General features: G+C 38.3%; 1 protein-coding gene across 5 annotated transcripts in view; it reads right to left on the bottom strand.

Moving 5' to 3' along the window:
* Positions 1 to 7,663: 7,663 nt before the first annotated feature.
* Pwwp2a (PWWP domain containing 2A) overlaps positions 7,664 to 21,875 on the bottom strand; it is a 35,298-nt gene continuing 21,086 nt past the window's right edge. The window contains exons 2-4 of one of the 5 annotated variants that reach the window (XM_076856378.2): positions 20,660 to 21,621; positions 10,758 to 10,877; positions 7,664 to 8,299 (exon numbers count right to left, since the gene is read on the bottom strand). In XM_076856378.2, coding sequence (XP_076712493.1) covers positions 8,286 to 8,299; positions 10,758 to 10,877; positions 20,660 to 21,621 — 1,096 coding nt within the window. In that variant the 3' untranslated portion in view covers positions 7,664 to 8,285. Of the gene's footprint in view, positions 8,300 to 10,757; positions 10,878 to 13,634; positions 13,711 to 18,990; positions 21,622 to 21,875 lie in introns of those variants that run through there. The other 4 variants (XM_076856379.2, XM_076856376.2, XM_076856377.2 and 1 more) reach the window with 4 other exon arrangements.

Below are 21,875 nucleotides of genomic sequence, written 5' to 3'. Positions count from 1 at the left end.
GGAAAACATTTAAACAGTACTTCCCATTTTGTGAATTCTATCTATTTTAATGTGTTCTGAATTCTACAACTACAAATTAAAGTAATTTTAAGATATTTAGTTAATTCCTTGAAAAATAACAATTTGTGTTAACATAAAAAATATTAAAAATATCTTCCGAAGCATGGTTTAGTGAGAAGTCTTGCACTTGTGTCTTGACTGACAGCCAGCAGGATTCTCTGCTTCTGTGCTCAGTGTGTCACACTATCACATGTCATGTGGGAAAAGTCTACCTCATGCTCATGACAGATTGACAGTGAAGAGAGCACATAACCACCAACATTACAAAGATAGTTTTGACCCCATGGGCACCTGAGAGGGTCTCGGGAATGCCTCGGGAACCTTGAACTGCATTTTAAGAATTGCTTTGTGATTACTAGGACTTTGGAACTAGATGGTGGAGACTACTGAAAGACCTTCCCTACCTCCAATGAGCAGGAAATGGACAGTTTGCTTAGTTAGGAGATGCCAGGGCCTGCCATTGCCTCAGGGTGTGGAGGCCTTGCTCTTAGGCAAGCTCCCTCCACCACCACACTGAAGTCTTAACAGAGTGCCAGGCCAAGCCAACCTTGCAGGCTTCCAGGGAGTGGGCCAGGCAGTGCATCTGGAAAGAAAAGGAAGGGATCTCAATAGGTGTGAGTTTGCTCAAACCAAGGCGGTTTTTGTCCAGCACCTACCTGCTTCCGAAATCTAGAAGAAAATGCTTGACCATAAAAAAGTTGTGAAAGAATGCAACAATAGGGAAGAAGGTGCCTATATTTGCCTATTCTGCTAAAATGCATGATTTTAACATTCTGTGATGCCCAACCAAAAAAGGTAGAGCAGAGTTCACTTTTTCTGGTGCTGGGGACTGAACCCAGGGCCTCACATGTGCTAACCACATGCTCTATCGCAGAGCTGTACCCTCAGCCTCCAGAGTTTACTCCTAAGGTCATCACACTGTAGCATGGTATATATTCTTATTCATACAGTATTGCAATAAATCAAAATAACTTTGGATCTCCTTTTAGAATTGCTTTGAGGACTCTAAAACATTCTTTAAAATACTATGATCTGGGGCTGGGGATGTGGCTCGAACAGTAGCGCGCTCACCTGGCATGCGTGTGGCCTGGGTTCGATCCTCTGCACCACATACAAACAAAGATGTTGTGTACACCGAAAACTAAAAAATAAAATATTAAAAAATTCTCTCTCTCTTTAAAAAAAATAAATAAAATAAAATACTATGATCTGTTGTTTCCCTGTCTACTGCCATGCTAAGTATACAGTTCCTAGAAGGGAATGGCCATACTCTTAGCACCAGCACCTACATTCCACTGGAAACTTGGTCTATTGGAACTGGAACAAGATATGGTCTCAATGTGACAACCATCAATATGCAGAGTTCTTCAGATTCTTGTGCTTTATTCAGTGTTTGTTTTGAAAAATAACCTGTAATCCCAGAATTGAGAAAGCTGAGGCAGGAGGATCTCAAGTTCAAGCCCAGCCTCAGTGGTAAAGTGCCCCTAGGTTCATCCCCAGAACAAACAAAAATTCCAGTCTCTTCTGTAACATGCCACATGTGCTTCCCTTCTCTCACAAGCACAGCTGGCTTGATCAGTTGTATTTGTTTTTAGCCTTTTGCTCCTTATCCCTCTCCCCCTACAATGCCACATCTTCTCACTTAACAGGTAACTGTAGTTTTAAGTGAAGAACTCTATACCATGTCCAATGCAGAGGCTGGGGAGTGGCTGAGCCTCCTTGGCTAATGACCTTAGCCATATCACCACTGGGCCTGTATCTGAGATTCTGAGATTCACATGCTGTCCCTGCAGAATTGCTCAGATAGTCAATAGGCACAATGCAAAGCTGTCCTTACTACATCTGGTGTTGATAAAGGTAGGGGAACTGCTTTAGGAAATGTTGTCTGGCCTGTGGTTGTTTCTGCTGCTCCTTGAGTCTGAACTGGCCTCCAAGACCACCGGTGAGCAGCATGTCACACAGCTGCAAGCTAGAACATAGGGGATTTAAGGAAGACCAGACATGGTTGTTTTAGAGGCATCTTACTGTCCCAATAGACAGTGGCATAGAGAGCTGGCAATAGGTATTAAGTGTAAACCTGACTGAAAGATATATTTTTGCAGGTGTGTGGTCCTAAGAGCTAATCAGGCCTGCAAATCCTGTCCCTGCAACCAGCTTAGGACTTGGAATGTTAAAGGGGAAGACCATGATAGGAGACCAAAGAAGAGGGCTGTTGAGGCAGCTGTGCAGGTCAATGGTGACTTTAATTTCCTTGAGGAAGATAAAGGGAAGAGTCCAAAAAATCTCGAGACCAGACTGCAGTCTGAGAATCCACACAGATTGGTGACAAGCCCTTTCCATTTCCTGTTAACAGTGCTTTCTTCTAAGCCTGCCCAAGGAGCTGCTGAAGCTCAGTGGAGCTGTCCCAATTCAGATGCGTCCTGTGAGTCTGCAGCCCAGTGGCAACTGCCAGCCCTGGCTCTATGTCCCTTCCTTCTGCTCTCTGATCACTTCCCCTCTTCCCTGCCTACTCTCTCTCCTCCCTTATTTCTTAAGGTCTTGAACTCTTTTTGTATTAACTCCTATCTGTACTTGACCAATGTTTGCAGTCCTTTTCAGCCTCTGTACGTGGCCTGACAAGCTGAATCCTATCACTTGGCTTTCCTTGAAAAGGGAAGTTTGTGCACATTCCACCAGAAGTGATTGGAAGATCTGTGCCTTCAGTGAACTATACAGTTGCGAGGTGTAGAGGGAAAAGAGGTGAGCATTTCCTATCACTTCCTTCTGCAGAGTATAGAGCTGTCTTGAGCCCACACCAGTCTGTTAATGCTCCTGGTAATGAAAAATTGATTACTTGGGATCAGCCAGCCCAAGAGGCAGGGCTAAACAAAGCTAGTGCATCCGAAAGACTGCTTAAAACCATTTAAGGGGCAAAGAAAGAGAAAGCTATTGTATGAAAACTAGTGAGTATGTCCCAGTTTTTATATTTCAAAGCATCAAAAATTTCAATCTTCAACTCAGAAGGCAGGCAGGACAGCAAGTTTGAGGCCAGCCTGGGCAATTTAACAAGACCCTGCTTACAAAAGGGCTGGGGGTGTAGCTCAGTGGTATAGTGCCCCTGGGTTCAATCTCCAGTGCCACAACAAAAATTCCATCTTCCTCACCACAAGTTGGTACTTGTCAAAGGTAGGGATGGGAACACAGTGGGTTAGTTTTTTATTTTGGTTTTTTTTTAAAATTCATTTAGATTTTCTATAATTAAAAAATAAAATGTTCTATTTTCCAACCCCCCCTGAGATCTGCAAGCTGAGAGTAAAGCTCCTCATACAAAGTTCCACCCGCCAGACCAAGGCTTCCTTTCTTTTCCCCTTCACTCCAGGGGAAATAAGCAGCTCACATTTCCTGCTTATGGGACAGCAGGCCCTGCTGCCTCACTGCCATGGCAGCCCACAGTACTAATTTGTGGCAGTGACTCAGTCAGTGTCAGCTAGTCTTCGTTCCTATTAGTCCCTGTGCTAGTTCTTACTAGAGTATGACCTGACAAAATGGGAACTGTCACCAGGCACTGGGGCTTAGTGGCCTGTCAGTATGATGGAGGTGAAGGGAACATATCTTTTGGGTTCCAAATGTGAAGAGCTGGATCCAGAGATCCTAAAGTCTTACTGTCCTGCGTGGGGTGGAGTGCCAGACTGCTGACCACCAGACGTCCATCTGGTTCACACAGCAGCTGCCACATGCCACCCCAGCACACAAGCATGCAGCTTCCAGTCAGTCAGAAATTCTAAGCCCAAAACTGTTCAAGGAGCCCCCAGGGTGAGAAGTGAGGGAACAGAGCGAGGAAAGGAAAGCAGTATTTAAACACTGAAGAGGGGAGGTTTGGGGAGGCCATGATGTGGCACATCAAGCTGTTTTGTAGGGGTGGTTTGACTGCTCCAAAATAGTATGCCATTTACAGCTTTGCCTCATGCACTTGATTAGGAGAAAAGGCCTGACAGTTTTCTAGGGCAGTGTGACACTTCAGGTGGATTCTGCCATTGGTGAAGTTGGTAGCAGAGAAAATAGTTCCTGCAAAGCTTTTCTGCCTGCCTTGTTTTCTGCAGGTCTAACATTCAAGCAAGTGAAAGATCACAGCCATTGCTGTCTCACTGAAGGCCTGAGCATGCTTTTTCTGGGGTAATAACTGTCACACCACCCTTTTTCCTTGTGGCACTTCACACTGATGTTATAGTGTACCTTACTTAGAAAATTTGAGCTGTCTTCTCAGGATCTGCAGCAGTTAAAATACTGAACGTAGTTCACATAACTACAAAATTCCCTGATGCATCTTGAGCCTTGGCTGAATAGGAACTGAAGAGCTTGGTTGGTGAGACTGAACTTCCACACCCAATTCTGGCCAGTGAGTTCGTGTGACTTTGCGACAAGAAAAGTCACTGATAAAAGAACCCTTTCATATCATAAATTTGCCGTCCCTCCTTTACCTCAGAAAATTGTTTTTTACAAACTTGCCTCACAAGAAAATAATGGATGGGCTAATCCTAGAAGTACTCTCAACTCTTAATGACCCAGTCACTGACCTGGCCAGTTCTTCCTCTGGCACAGTATTCCTGAATCATCATCTCTTCCACCCAATTCATTACCTTCTGAACACCAAAGCAAAGGAGGAGTCATTAATGTTAAGGCCATAAACTGTCATTCTGAATAAGCAGAGATTTGGCAGAACACTCATCACTAAACAAAAGTATGCTTAATAAACACTAAATGAAACAGGAAAAAATGAGATATTAGATATAAAAATAAGAAAACAGCTTATTTTTATCTAAAATATTTGCCATGACAGGAAGGAACTTGTGTGACCTATACATGATTCCAAGGTATGGCTCAGAAGTTACACTTCTTTATCTAAAGACCAACATCAATATTTCAAGTTGTACTATGTTTCCTCGCTTGTTCCCTGTACCTTGTAGGAGGTTATCTATCCCCACACACATGTACCTACTCAGGAATGGTCTCAGGTAGGCCTTCCCTGGTAAGCAAGCATGTGGCTTAACTTCCCTTGTTGTCTCTAGTTCCATTTTTGTTAGTGAGAAACTTGAGAAAAAGGGTATTAACAGAGCAGATTCCAGTGGCCTCCTTTTTATACTCCTTTAGATAAACTGAAATGGGAGAATGAGAGGAAAGACTGCATGTGTACTCTGGAATAACAGCCTTATAAAGGATTGTTTTACAGAAATGGAAAAAGGGTGGGCAGGACATACTGACCTAAGATTCTGGGTCAGTCCTGAAAAATCTCACTTGTCTGGTGGATTTGAAAAGGCTACTTTTTTTCCTAACAACTAAGTGTTTCAGGTTCTCAAATCAAATGTTTGACCTCCTGTCGGATATGGTGGGCTTTTAAAGAAGCAGCCATTTATCATGAGGTTAGGATGCCTTAATGTTACAACAAAACCAGACAAACCTGTCAGTGGCTGTTTAATTATATCCAACTCAGAAGGATATGTTATTTCCATCAGAAAAGCAGTTAAATTGTACACAGGGTCCTAACTAAACTATTTCACCTTCCTTATTCTTAGTTATAAAGAACTCCATGAAGTCTCCTAGTGATCAGAAGCCTCAGACTGTTCTTAAGTATGTTGCTACCCTATATGCTGGGCACTGTGGCACTTATCTGTACTCCCAGTGGCTTGGAGGCAGAGGCAGGGGGATCAAAAGTTCAAGACCAGCCTCAGCAACTTAGCAAGCAAGGCCCTCAGCAATTTAATGAGGCCTGTCTCAAAATAAAAAGGGCTGGGAATGTAGCTTAGTTGGTAAAGCACTGTTAGGTTCAATCCCCAATACCAAAAAAAAAAAAAGAAACAAAAAAAGAAATATTGCTGAACAGCTTCCTGAAGTACAAAGAATGACTGAATTTCAATAGTTAAAAATGATAATCCTGTAAAACTAACTCTTTAAAAAAAAAAAACTAACCCCTACAAAGTAAAAGCTTTTAAATAACTAAATTTTAAAAAAATCAAAGACTTTATTGGATAAGTGTTACACAACATTCTTCAACATTTAACTCTGAGCATACTTAAGATGAGAAACAATTTTTGTCATTCAAGTCTACAAAATGAAATAGGCTTGTGAAGATTTGAAATACAGACAAAAGGTAGCATGAAGCAAAGCTTAAATATTAAGCAACTAAAGCAATATAAGTGATGTCACAACATGGTCTATAGATTTTAAATACCACCAAGTTTCATTTTTTAAAAAATGAAAATCTAGTTTGTAACAAAACATCTTTGAGAATTTATTATGAGAAAAAATATTTAGATACTTAAAACTTGATCTCTCCCATTTATTTTGCCTTTATATTATTACTTCTTGGTCATTCCCATTACTCTACACAAAGAATCCTAAAGCTTAGTTTAAAATCCTCATTATACAATCCACATGTAATCCCACCAAGGCTTGGGAGTCATCTGGTTCTTGAAGTGAGCCTAAAAGGTACTGCTGGTGTTAGGTATCTGAAAGGCCAAGATGACCCATGCCATCACCCTTGGGCCATCTAGAGTAGGGCACCTGATAGTACCTGTCATCTTTAGAATTTCCTGCTGCTATAGTTCCTGAGCTGACTTTTTCCAATTTGATAAGATATATAATGACTTCATAATACTGAATCTTCCAAAAAGACAACTGTAGGATGCAGTCAACACTTTTAATTACTTGCAATGTAATTAGGATTTGTATTAAGCTCACAAGGCTCAAGACTGCCTGTTTTCTTGAGTTGTAAAAAACAATCAGTCAGATAAATTAAATATTCTAAAACTTTCATCTAGAACATTTTATCAATCCTGAGCATGTGGTCATTAGGTAATTTCAAACCTATACAGTAAGATCACGGAAAGTTAGAACACCTGAGCCAAGTGCTCAGCTATCTATTATGTTGCTTCAAATGAATTTGTGGTGTTTTTGTTTGGTTTTTTTTTGGCATTTTTTTTCTTTTTTTTTTTTTTTTTAACAAGTAACCAATATGGAATAATCTTTCTGATTTAAAAAATAAATCAGTATTGCCACTAAAAAACTTCAGTTTTTTTTATTAAAAGTACGGCACCATCAAATATAAAATGCCTTAAAAATGTAGTACTAACAGGTCCATCTGATTTTCTCATGTTTTCTCCATTCATTAAAAAAGAAAAAAGTTTTTCATAATATGTACTTATCAAAGAAAGAAATTATGGTCTACTGAGAATTTGTGTTCCATGCACAGAAAGTTCAAGCTATCTTTACGGATCTCTTCTGGGCACTCATCCCCCAGGGCCAAGTCCTACCTGACACCTGTGAGAATTTCTTGCAAGTAGATGGAGGGGCTCTCTGTAAAGAGGTCCACATCAAAATTCAGATGTTGTTACCTCTTCTGAACAAGATAAAATCAACAAGGACAGAGACAAGAATAAAACTTTTTCCAGCTCAGTAAATTAAGAACTAGCTCTTGGAGTATACATTTTCACTCCAAGGTCAACACTAGACTATCCACTTGGAGTCAAAATATGAAAAGATAAACATGTAGTTATGAAAATGTGCACAAAATGTTAAATACTAGTGGCAAATAAATACACCTTAATATGTTCTAACAAGCAAACATGTATTCAAGATAATACAGCCCTGCTTTATTAAAGAAAGAAATGATCCAAATTTGTTTGTGGAGTGGGGCACTTTGCCATCCCTCCAGCGGGATGTTAGATAACCATTCCTCTTGTTTCCACTGGCACCCTGAAGGAGACATTGGCCTTAGCACGAGACTATTGCTGTTTCATAAGAACCATTCTAGAAATACCATTGCTCATATCTGAACTGATTAACATAAGCCTTGGAGCAAGCACGAAGTTTAGGTATGAAAAATAATTCAGCATTTCTGCATCATCCCGTGCCCTTTAGGCCTGTCCAGACTGTACTGATAAGAACTTCACATTCTAAGGAAGTTATTGTCAGTGATTCTCCATACGTAAGATTCAAGTGAGTTCTTATGTGTATTCACATCACTTTCTCCTCATCTCATGCATAATTTATTGCAGTAGTTTTAGAAAATATTCCCTAATACCTTGTCTTCAGTTTATTATAATGCAAGTGCCCCTTTATAGACTGTTGGGTTTAACCACTGCCTTAACATTTACTTCTTAGTGCAGCTTTAAAAATCTCCAATTTCATTCAGTCCTGATGCTCTGATGTTCTCTGTCATTGTGGTACAGGTCCATGAAACCAGCAGCCTGCTAATGTCTTTGTGCTGAAATATAGTAAAGAAAAGGAAGAAAATGTAGTTAAGCACAGGTAATTATATAAGAAATAAAGAAGTCCTTGTTTAAATTAAGCCCTATATAGATTTATGGGACTTTTTCTTTTAAATCAGTTAAACTTGACCATTTTTTTTTTTTTTTTTTTGAGGAAAAAACTTACTGCCATTCTAAACCAGCAGAAGCATTTGTTGTTATTTCTGAAGTTTATGTGGCCAAATTCCAACACAAGTTAAATGCTGCCATCTTCACATAATCATTCTGCACTTGAGTTTTTTTGTTTTTTTTTTATACATGTTCATGAATATTTGCCTACTGACAGGGCAATTTTAACTTTGTTCTTTATGTTGACATATCAAGGTAATAAGAAGTCAGCATAGCTGGTATGGACTACTGGGAAACACCAGCCTTCTCTAGCACAAGAGAGCCTGCCTACAGTCTTAGGAAGCAAAATTTATATAATAGAACCAGGATACTGAAAAATCAACTGAAGATCACCTTGTTTGCACATGTGCACACAGTAAATAAGAGGGGAGTGGAGGATGCCTCCCCAGAGGTAGACACAGCACATCAGAAGGCATCAAGAGTACCATTTTGATACTGGAAGACAACTGAGGTACACTGGTTAGACCACAGTGTCCCTTATTACACCAGCAAACTTGATTACTGACAAAGCCATACTTCACCACAGCTCCAACAAAAAACAGGACTCAAGCGTGTGCTTACAGAGAGCAAGGCTTATAAAAATTACTGCCAAGTAGCATGACCAATGCCCAACATTACCAACCTCCTAATATCACAAAGTAGTAAGAATCCCACTGAAACCCTCTATAATCTATGGGAGCTTCTCTCAACGTGGGAGGGAGCTTAAGTGCAAATGAAAGTTTGAACTCCAGAAGAAGCGATCCATGGAAAGAAACATGAGTTTTTTTTGTTTACTTGTTTGTTTTTTGTCAAATGCATTTTTAAACCAGAGATATGGTATTTTGCTGAAATAATAACACACAAACAATGCAAAAAAGGAAAAATGAGACCACCCCATCCTTCTCAATGTTTAACTTCCAAATAAAGTAGGCGACTTTCCTGTGGTATTACTTAACAGAACACTTGACTTTATGTTAACTTCCCAGTGTTGTCGTGCTTCATCTGCTTAGTGGATCAAGGCCTATAAGATAAATTCCATAGGACATCCTATCACATTTCTTTACAAACAATGAAAAATGACTTGTAGCCATAAATAATGCACACATCAATATGAAAGGCGGAGGCAGTCCTCGCTTGTGAAGAAAAAGAATGATTAAGTTTTAAAATTCCACGTTAAGAAAAGTTTACTTTCTAAAAGTTAAGAGATCCAGCTAATATGATCACAATCCTCACAGATTTAGACTCACATAAAACTTTTTTGAGAGAAAAAAGGGTCAATGCCACATATGATTCCATTTCCTTCTATTTTTGAGTCTCAAAACCTGACTGATCTTCGTGAGGCCTCCTCAAGTTCAGTTAAGATCAGAGCAGGAAAGCCAAGGATTCCTATGAGAGAGGTAGAAAACCGAAACCACTGTTCCCTCAAGAGATCACTGTAAGGTAGCTACCACCATTACAGATGAGTCCCAAATTCAACCAGTCTCTGATCTAAAACATGCCCTTCTGACACAGCTTGCAAATTATAGCTCATTTGCAACTATTTAGCTCTTCAGTAACTGCAAAAATACCAGGTTAACAGCGCTGCCCCTATCCCAAAAGGAAGGCTAAATACTTCTTACTTTTATTAAGAAAGTAATGAAAGATCATAAATTCAAAAGGAGCACAGCAACAACACAAAAATCCCTGAACTTTTCCTACCAAATAAGAGTTCAAAATAAGCCATTCAGGCATCATCCAGGAATCAATAAAAGCTTATGGAAATAGATTATAACTACATTTCAGTATTATCTTTTACCACCCCTGGAATTCTTACCTTACATAAATGACAACGGTTCTGAGATGAATTCAAGATTGTGTGTGTGTGTGTGCGTATTCATAATTATGTATACAGGAAGAAGCAATCACTCATAGGAAATTAAAGAAATGAATATAAAAGTGACAAAGATTGAAATAGGGAAAAAAAAAAATGAAGAAAACCCAGGACTTGATTTTCATGGATTTGCAGCTATTTGATATAATTCTTCAAAGAAACTCCCAACTGCTACCATCCTACAAGAAACTGTGCTCAATTTATGGAAACTCACAGGAAGCTCTGCTTCTTCCTCACAGCAGGTAGAATCAATTAAAAGTTATTTTCACTCATTAAAGCTATTACCTACATAAAGTATATCCAGCTATCAAGGTCAATGAAAACTAAAGAAAAAGGACTAATGAATTCTTTGAAATCTAGCCTAGTCTACTTCAGGAATGATTAAGTGATGACATGATGCCCACTTCACTTCGTGGCAGGGCTTCAAACAGACAGACCTGCCCGTTTCACTGTTAACTTCAATGCTCCCAGTCTGAATCCACAGTGGTCTGTCAGACACTGTAAGGGAGCAGCAGGACTCGTCACTGTCTGATGTAATAGCTGCCATTTGTTGAGACCTATGGTAGAAAAAACCAAGTTAACAAAAATAGAGCAGTCATTTGAGTTCTTTTTCATCTATTTTACAAAAAAAATAATTTAAAAATAAGATCAAAATTCAGTTGAATTTTCATAATGAATGTATTCTGGATAAACTGCTGGCTTCACAGAATGCGAAGCTTTGATACTACAAGACTTGAGAGCCGTGCAGACACACTAGCCTCGGCCAGGAGGGGGCACACTCCAGCTCAAGTCCAAGCAGCAGCAAAATGCCAGGGGCACATAACTATGCTGCCCTCCAAGAAAACTTAGAAGCAAAAGGGGACTCACATTTAATGTTCCTGACCCCAAGAAAGTAACTGCTAACCCTAGCCAAGGGTTGGGGCAATTCTGATCTTCAACAAGGTCTGCAGTATCCTCCCTCGTTCACATCATTCACAAACTCTGAAGACCTGTTTCCAGAAGACCATCCACCATCTTAAGCCCCTTTTCTTTCCACAGGGATGACCACCTTGCATACTATTCAGGACCTAACATGAGGTGATAACTGGTTGGAAAATAGCAGTTATGATGAGTTAAACCTCAGGCTTTCACAACAGAGACTCCAAATACTAAGCCTAATTCCGATGAAGGACTGGTCTTTTAAGCTTTCATTTAACATATTTGCTTGTTTGCTTACCTCCTCTTCCCTAGTTTGAGCACAAATGAAAATCAATTCACCTGTCACTTCAGTGTACTCAACTCGAGGGTCACTGATTTAGATAGTTTTAAGATTCTAATCAGAAGCAGTCACATATGATAAAAAAAAAAAAAAAAACTTTTTTAAAAGGGCTTTCTGACATTGAAAAGGAAAAATCCTGTATATATCTGAGGTTTAAATATAATTACCTCTGAGTTTTAATCCAGATGAAAACAATTTTTAAATGAGGTTTAATAATGAGGTTATTTTGCAAGGGAAAATTAAATATACTATAACTACAACCCAGTAATCATGCAAGAAAAAGAAATCTGAATGCACTAGAGGACTTCTCTTTGGAAACTGTCCCTAAGTAAAACTTCTGTTAGGTTCCAACAATCGTCCTAAAGAATCTGTTTTTTGATTCTAAAGCAGGGAGCTAAGATACATCAAAGAATGATCTATCTCATCTTCTCCTGTATGTTTCCTCTTTGGCAAGCTCCTGGAATGCTACATAAAATACCAATATGCCAGTCCCCTCCACAGGGCCTGGCTTGTGAGTCTGGTGCTAATATTTAATGTGAGTTTCCCTTCAATGCTTCCAGGGTCTCCATGTTCTCTTTAGAAATTCATCACCATGCAGGATCTGCGTTAGAAAGAGCCAGGGAGCCTGGCTGTGACGCAGTGAAAGGAGGGATACCCCCATGGAAGGCGCGATTTCCCTGGAAGTTCCTCATTTGGTCCTTTAAGAGAAAGCTGCTGCGAAGGCCCTATTCCTGGGAGGCAGCAGAGATCTAAAGGCACAAATCAGAACAGGGTGTCAACAGTTAGTCCCCCTTTTGGAGTGAAAGAAGGAAGCAGAAGAGGTCATGCTCTCAGTGCAAAGTCCAGCATTGAAAACTCAACGATTAAGATTATACACATGTACCTATTATTTCACTAAACACTCAATATAGATTTTAATACAACGGGACGCAACACAGAAGAACCGGAAATGCATAAATAGTACTTCATTTTACAAGACATTCTGGTTTTCTAGCCTTAGTGCTGTTTTTCTAACCAGATATTTTTCTAGTTTTGAACAAACTGCACATAGTTCTTCCCAGCACACCAAGACTCACACCTAGATGCGCCACTCCCTGCAAAATTCCTTGCTAAAATCTAAACTGGGAGAAATCATAGGTTTGTAATCAACAGCATCTCAAAAATGAATCATGGATAAAAATGACTATCCTTGGAAAATAAGGCCATGAGACATAAATCTTGGCCTTGAAATATTAAGTATATCCCTCCTGGGAAGGGAAACAGCTTCCTACTCAATCAAACCAGTAGCAACGCAATTTTTTCAAATTAATATCCACTGCTTACTGCTCACCAAAACATTAAAATAACAAAATGCCAAGGTCCCAAGGGAACACAGCATCTGTGCAAATCCACAGTTACTTAAAATCTGACAGGTATAGTTCTGTGGTTCTTACACCTTTGTCATTGTCAAGCTCTGACAGGAGCTTCATGCAAGGAGCTCAGTCTTCTCAGAGCCAGGGGAAGGATTTGGGAGGTACAGGCCATGGGAGGTGGTGATCAGTTGTTACTACATATCCTATCCATACATAAGTAGATGATCATTTCTAATCATGCCACGCCCTGTGCCTGCCACAGAGTGGAAATGGGAGTTACATACGTGAGTGAAGTATGTTACATGAAGAGTAAAAATATGCTAATGTGAGTTAAATAGGAGTTTTCATCATGGTGTCCCGTGACCTCCAACCTACCTACCCTCCTCAAATGCCAGTTAAAATCAGTGAGTTCATGCTACTTCTAGAAATCTGTGAATAATCATACCATGATGACTGGAATAATCACACTGATTATTGAAATCTAAATAACATTTTTTCATTTAAAATGAATGTATGTCAAAAAATAGTTATCAAAAAACATCAGAATGAAATTTCTCTGCCATTTACATAAAGATGGTGTTAATGATAAGAAGTATTTATGTAGGTCTTGTGCCAGGCACTTTTCTAGTGCTTTAAATATCTAAATTCTCACCATTACCTTAAGAAGAGTTACTATTATTCTGCCATTTCACAGATGATGATACTGAGGTAACTTGCCTGACTTGTCAAGTTGTGAATCTAGGCTATCAGGCTCAGAAGCTTGTACTTTCGACCACATGCCTAAAAAGTGAAAGAGATGATTCTTTGTTCAATAAAAGCCTGCTACCACACGCTACTGATACAAAACTGATAATGCTCCAGCTTACCTGCATCACTGGCAAGTCGTATACTCATAAGGACCCGCTTGTATATTTTACAATTACCTAGATGACACTCCCATATTTCTACAAAAACACTCTCCTCAGGCAACCAAAAACTTCTAATATATTTTACCTGTGGGGAAAAACTATACTCCTAGGGTTTTCAACAGCTTTTAAGTGAATCTCTGGGCTGAAAGAACTGAGCAGGAAGCACTGAGTGTAACAAAACTATTTTAAGTAGTTTTTTTTAAAAAAAGGAAAAGACACTCTTGCTAAAACTTGCTATGAATTATTATAAAGACAAAGTTTTTAATTTTCAAAAAAGGCAGGGAGGTGGTGTGTGATCATAAAAACCTAACACTTCAGCTAAGGAGTACTTGTTTTTGTTTCTTGATACCGACACCAGTACAGAATGACCATGAGTTTTAATCATGGTTTCTGATTAAGAGTCAGATTTCTAAGCAACATAAAGTGGCAACTGTCATATTCTTATGGTATAAGGAAAGTTCTATATTTAAATGACATTTGTTTTCAATTTATTTAAGAGACCTCACCAAATAATTGGGAATCTGAAGAAAAATATTTAATTCATGTTTAAACTAAGTTTTAAGAATGGCCTGTTTTCAACATCAAAGCTTTATGAAATTGTTTTACAAAGAAAAGGTGAACTCAATAAAAAAAAGGCCCATTAAGTCAGACAACATCCATTATAGCCACCTATGTTTTTCAACTGAAAAATGAAACTGACTCAGAAATTCAGTTTTTGACTTTTGAGTTTACAATATCTCCTCTTTACCCCTCCTCACAGAATAATGCTGAAATCTATATGAAAAAAATCAAGGTTCAGCAATTAGATTTTTTAGGGATAAAAAAAAAAAAAATCACTAAAATTTGATTCAGTCCATCCCAAGCTGGATTTCAATATAAAAATTAATTCAGTATCTCCTATAAAATTGTGGTACAAAAGATGATCACAGAACTTTATTAAAGTTAAACGTTATGTATGGCAAGGCATTATTTGTTTTCTATTAACCACTCACATACAAAGGGGGAAGTGAATAAATTAAAGAAAGCAGTATATGAATAATGAAAATATGACTAAAGTATGATGGGCTAGTAATCTAATTTACTAGTAATCTAATTACTAGTAACTTATTTACACATTCATAAAAATTGTCTAATAATTGTCCTTATTACTGGAAGGGGCCCGTTTTAATTAAAACCTACTCCTGATAGGTAGATGCAGTCACATTTATTCACCTAGAAATTCTACCAAGATGTAGTTTTTGAAAGTGGGGCACCATTAGCACTTGGGGCAACATTTCCTTGCACAGGGCTACAAGTGGACCAGGAATGAATCCTGGAAGGCTGGCACTACCAGTAGCTTAATCCAATTACAGCGATGACCTCCCCAGAAAACAGGTGGGTCCTATGACTTAATTTCCAATACCCTCTAGAACCATATTACTGCAAATTTAAAGATTCTATCAAAAGCCAGGTGTGTGATCCCAGCTACTTGGGAGGATGAAGCAGAAGGATCATTAAGTTCAAGGGCAGCCTAGGGAACAGGAAAACCCTGTCATAAAATAAAAAAATAAAAAGGGCTAAGGATATTGCTCCATTGTAAAGTCCCCAGGGTTCAATTTCCAGTACCAAAAAAAAAAAAAAAAAAAAATTACTGATGGATAGTTGTGATGGTTGCACAACAATGTGAATATGTGTCATACCATAAAACTATACAATGAAAATTGATTTTAAGTTGGTAAATTTAGAGTCAGGCATGGTGGCGTATGCCTGTAATCCCAGTCGCTCAGGAGGCTGAGGCAGGAGGATCCTGAGTTCAAAGCCAGCCTCAGCAAAAAGGGAGACACGAAGCAACTCAGTGAGACCCTGACTGTAAATAAAATACAAAATAGGGTTGGGGATGGCTCAGTGGTTGAGTGCTCCTGAGTTCAATGGTAAATTTTACATTATGCCTATTTAAGCACAATTTTTTAAATACCAAAAAACTGCAATGCTTTATTAAAACCAAACACTATTTCTACTTGATCCAACAAGGAAAATCTGTTTGGATCTATATAAATGTTAAGTCTTGGCTGGGGGAATAGCTCAGGGTGAGAACCTGGGTTCCATACCTTTAACTGCAAAAAGTAAAATGATAAAATATTGTTTTTTACTTCAGTGAAGATCAAACAAAGAGTCATTTCAATCTTAGTGTCAGTTATCCATGATATAAAGATACCTTACAAAACTAAAATATAAATCATCTATATCACTATGACTTTAAACTTCCTATTTCTTATTCAGAATAACACAACAGAAATGCAAACTGCAAATGCTTCCACTTTTCAATTCAATGCAAGCTTGAAGAAGGAACACAATTAAGTGTACACAAAAACAGAATATGAAGAGCCTCATTACTTAGAACAAGGTAGAATCAATACAGCTTAGCTGTTTACCTTCTCCTGGCAGTTGGATGGCCCCACCTAATTCTGAGTTCCTGTATTAGGCATTTCTAATAGATATTGTCTTAACAGGTATAATTAGTACAGTCCCAAAGCAAAACCTGATTTCCCCTAACTTAGAAAATGGGGCTTCGTTCAGTCAAATTTCCTATTGGGGGCCATCACTGGACATAAATCCTTGAGTTAAAATAGTATTGACTTTTCTAGAAATTTGCCAGTCTGCTGAAAGTAATAACAAATGGAACCAATGCAGCACAAACCATAGAACATTCACAACTTAAAATAGAAAAACCTAATTTTAAATCCAAATTACAGATTTTTTATTTGCAATTCCCAATTCAGTTATTCAGTAAAAAGGCAAACTGGCCACCTTGCAATCTTTTAAATATGTATGTTCAACATAATCAATTTCAGAAAGGTACAGCCTCTTTATATAGAGGTGAAATTCAGTTTCTCTTTCTTTTTTCTTGCAGTACTAGGGACTGAACCCAGAACCTTTTTCCGCATGCTATATAAGTGATCTACCAATGGGCTGCATCTCTAGCCCTTTTCACAACAGGGTGTCACTAAAGTGCCTAGGCTGGCCTCAAAACTTGCAATCCTCCTGCTTCACCCTTCCAAGTAGCTGGGATAATAAGCACATACCATGACACCCAGCTGAAATTCAATTTAATAGTTTGTAATTTAGAAGCCCAAACCCACAAATGAAGATATGTAATATGGTTGATTTTAATATGGTCCCATGTTCTTTGCCTACAGTAAGTATCAGCTCTAAATTCCTGTCTATTCATATACTTAGTACTGAGCTACAATTACTACTTAGAAATTGTTTCCATCAAAGTCACTTAAGGACATACAGACTAGTGAATCCTAGTTTCCCCATCTTTTACATTTCTGGTTCCACACCTGTAAATGAGAGTTGGGCAGATGTCCCTTCAAAATGACCAGGAAGCTTTCTGGTCTATAAGTTTCAGGAAAAAAAGGGGGGAAAAATCTGATGTTTTCAATTTTTGATGATTTCTGAGTTTTCAAAGATCTGATTTCACTGTGTTTCTCCCTTTGCTTATCCTTTGTTTCGGCCACTTCTCTTAGACCACTAGAAACTTGATGTAACCCTACTTTTTTTCTGTTCAAAGGGAAAAAATATCCAGTTGGATTATCTCCATGAAAAAAGCACCTTTAGCACTTCTAACAGAAATGCAAAAATGGCTATAATTATCCAATTCAACTCTACCTCCATCTGCAGTAGATACTGGTTGGATTCATCTAAGACATTTCTATTTGAATACAACACTTTAATAATCAGCTATTGGATTATTAGTGTTTAGAATATGCATTTTAAGATTACAGGAATTCTCTAAAAACTTGTCCTTCCCTACTGAGAGGTATAGTGAAACACACCAGACTGTAAATTTAAATCTAGGGATTATTTGACATAACTAGATCATGTACATTTGTTATTATGCCTCAGCCTTTTCCTCAATAGTATAAACTACAAAAGTGAATGTTAGTTTTGTACTCTACAATCATGAGTTTTTTCTTCTTTTTCCCCATGGCTTCTGAAACAAACCAAATATGGTTTAAGCCACAAAAGCATATTTGTCAAAGTACCTGACTGTATTAGCAATCCACTTTCAAAATGACTATTCTGATAAAACCCAGTTCATTACAAAGCCTTAAGATAACATATTTTAAGTGACTTTTGTTTAAATTTGTCTTTATATTCAAACGTTTAAAAATACCTGAATGAAAAAGTTCAATAATCTGAAAGATACTCAGAAAATATTTAAAGATAATTTTTATAACCTCTCCAACACTGTGAACTTCCTTCAACCTGTTATAATAAAAAAAAAATCTATAGTAGTTATTTCTGTTTGCAGGAAAGAATATGTTTTTAAAGTGAAATCTTTTTTTTTTTTAATTGTGTGTTTATTAGAATCAAAAAGCATTGACTAAAATTCTATTTGCTTTTGCAGAAATTGGTACTTAATCAAAGAAGTTCATGACCTTAAGGAAGCTGACAGGAGACTATAGATCTCCAATCTCTATTAATCATTATTAATTTCATAGTAACAAACACATTTCAAAACTGGATTATTTAGAAATACCATGAAAAATTGCCCTTTCAAAGGTTCAAGTTTCCAAAAGTGTTGAATTGAAATCATATCACACTTAAAATTTATACGCAAGTCTTATAAGCAACTTTTAAAATGTTGGGATAAACTTGCCTTCACAGGCAATCAGATATATTTTTTCACTAACAGTACAAAGCCAAAACTGCAAAATAAGAGATCAAATCTCAGGGACAGATAGAACATTTAGAAAAATAGCAAGCTAAGTAAGTTACCAGCAAAAAGCAGTGGCACCTGAGGCAGAAGATCAAACAGAAAAGAGACTGGTTCTAATCCCCAAATGAGACTGGTTCTAATTCCTTAGAAACTAAGCATGTAGTAAAATATTACGGCTAAAAAGGAAAATATTAAAACCTATACATTTGAGAACTTGGTGGGAGGGGAGTATCAAATCTAGAAGCACATCAGACCTCCAGACTAAAAAACCTCACATTAAGAGTGTGCTGATTGATCTCTTATCTGAATTTCACCTATTCTCAGATAATGTATTCCCTGATAGGGCAAACCATCTTGAAATATTTCAAAGCTTTTTGAGAAACACACACAAATAATTTGGATTTAGTCGATTTTATTTACAGATTTTTTTTCGTTTTGTTTTCTTGTATGTATTTTTTTTTTTTTTACATTTCAGAGCATTACACAATTACATTTTCTCATTTTCTGACCTGCAAACAGATACCTTAAATGGAAATTTTTTTTAATTATCAAATTAGGTACATCCAAAATGCAACAATTACACATTTGACAATTAATTCACAAAGTGTAATTTACTGGGACATATCCTAAGAATTTAGGAACAGCCAGTCAGGAGAAATCTGACCAAATTTAGCAATCAACTATTTACATATCCCAAACCAAACCTATCTAAGCTCCCAAACCAGAAGCTTGAAAGTCTGTTATATCCCCACTACACAAAGGAGAACAATGACTCAAACCTGTCCAGTCTTGACAGTTTTAATCCCAAATACTGGGCTATTTCCCCAGCATGTCACTGAATAGCAAACATTCAGTTTGTCAAAGCAAGCATCTCAGTTTGTCAAACACCCAAATATCAAACTTTTATACCATTATGAGCATAGAAAGACTAATTTTCTTTAGTTTAAAAAAAAAAAAAAAGTAGTCATTAAATATTCACAATGTGCCCCCAGGTCACCAGCCCTTACTAAATCCCAAATACGAAACCTATGTCACATAGTGACAGGCAATGTTATATATATGTGAAGATATATATACAGCAATAGTACAAATAGTAATTAACAGTCCCTGAAAAAATTCAGTTTCAGTTGAGGCTATGGCTTCTATGCCTTGGGATGTTTTTAGATTTCAAAATTGGAAAATACTGCTAAAATCTTACTTCCTGAAGACAAAATTTGATTGCATGTTCAGTTTAAGCTTCTCAGTCTAAAAGTGGCTATAAGGTAAGTATAAAAAGTCAGCCAACTGAGTGCAATTTTTCTCCAATTTGGCCAAGCTATTTTGTAGAAATTATTCCTAGCTAGACTAGAAAATCTGTGGTGCCTTCCAAGGGTTCTTGCCTACCTTACTGTCCATGTTCACGTTTCAAACTGTGTCAACAGAGCCCGCACTTCAGGGGTCAGCTGCTTGGCAGCCTTAGCCGCCTCTGTGATAGCCTTGCGATACAGGCCCTTTCTCTTCTTATTAAAGCGTGACTGGAAGTTTTCTAAAAAGGGGGAGAGTTGCGAAAGAGCAAGGAAAGATGTTGTTGGAGACCCAAACCACGAAATACGGGCCTCCTGTCGGACTAAAAGGCCGTTATCTTTCCGGCTCACAGTTATAGTAAGAATACGGGCTGGCCACCAAGGGAAGCCATATATCTTGGCCCAAACAATGTCCCCTACACATATGGTCCTGCCATCTGGTGTGACGCATTTAGAGACGTTTTTGGAAAAGATTTTCATTTTCAAGGAATTACTGAGCTTTTTCTCTTCCTTTGAAGAGGAGGAAGTGGAGGAGGTGGAAGGTACATGCATACTGCCTGGAGGAAAATCAAAGCTTTCAGAAGAGCTACACTCAGAGTTGGAGGATTTCAAATCATCTGTGCTATCAATGCTACACACTGAAGCACTGGAAGAGTCAGATTTCTTGTGATTTAGGGTCATGTAAACAGAGATATTGCTTTTGCTGCCCTTTTTGCCCAGTGTCTGTGGTTCATCCTGCTCACCAGGTACAGGCACTTCACTTGTGTCCTGAACCCCACTGCTGGCCTCTTCAGGGCCTTTTGAGGGACTCTGATTTTCTGAAGGGGCCTCACCTGCTGAGCGGGTAGAGGTGCAGCGAGACTGGGGCTTGGGTGCCATCTTGCCACTCCGCATTTTCTCGAGTCCCGTCTTCAGAGAAGAGTCATTTTCTTCATTCCTGTACCTCTGTGGTTTTAAACGAACCCGGGGTGGAAGGGAACCTGAGCTAGGATTCTGGTATCGACGAGTAAAATGGACTTTTGAATGTGCATTTTTGGAAGTAGAGGTTTCACTTTGCTTCTTTTGTGCCTTTTCTTTGGCAATTTTCAATACTTCCCGAGCTTTTGCATGATCCATGTTCTTACTCTGGAGCACTTTTTTAGTACTTAACTGAGCTTTTGACGTATTTGCCTGAGCAGAAACTTTGACTACTCTGCCTCTGCTGTGAGCAATATTTGAAACCTTAACCACAGCATTTCTTCTCTGGCTTTCATTTTGGTTTTTCCCATCCACTTTATGGTCAGTTTTCAGTTTTTTGTTCACAGTAGCTACACTTTCATTTCTCCGTTTTTTATCTTCATATTTAGAAGAGTCACTTGCACTACTACCTTTTCTAATTTCCTTTTTTTCAGCAACAACACTGTTTTTACACTTATCGCAGAGGACTTGTCTAGGTCGTAGTTTAATAGCATTCATTATTGAAGTGGGTTCTTCCCGGTACATTTTTCGTTTGGGTCGCTTAATTTTCCGAGGAGGAGGCTGAGGTATTGATTGGTTATATGTGTCCCTGATAAACAAAGGTGGAGGATAAGGTGCTCCTTCATGGAAGAGAGGTGGTGGTTTAGAAGTCCACAGGCTTTCAGCCAAACTCAGCTCAGGAGGTGGGACAGAAGGATCGTTGGGAACAGCACCATTCACTTCACCCTTGACTTCTGTCCCTTCTTGGAATGTATTACTTTGGAGCTGCCTGGCTTCCGGTTTATCCTTATATTCCCTTTTAGGAAATACTGTCACAGGGATCCCATGGGGCCCAAACCTTTGAAAGAAAAGAAAGAAAGAAAGAAAGAATCCAGTAAGTTGACATTTACAATTCAATGCTTAAATGTAAACAGCTTTCATGTTTATTTATGACTATTCCTTATAACTATTTCATATTTAAATAAAACAAAACAAAAATCTACTGACTACCCCCTTCCACCCTCCATTTCTGCTTTTTTGGGTACCGGGGATTAAACTCAGGGGCACCTGACCACTGAGCCACATCCTCGGCCCTATTTTGTACTTTATTTA

The sequence above is a fragment of the Callospermophilus lateralis genome, chromosome 5 (genome assembly GCF_048772815.1).
Source record: "Callospermophilus lateralis isolate mCalLat2 chromosome 5, mCalLat2.hap1, whole genome shotgun sequence".
NCBI classification, from domain to species: Eukaryota; Metazoa; Chordata; class Mammalia; order Rodentia; family Sciuridae; genus Callospermophilus; species Callospermophilus lateralis.
The sequence above is the reverse complement of the archived record's forward strand: the minus strand, read 5'-3'. Positions and strand labels throughout refer to the sequence as shown.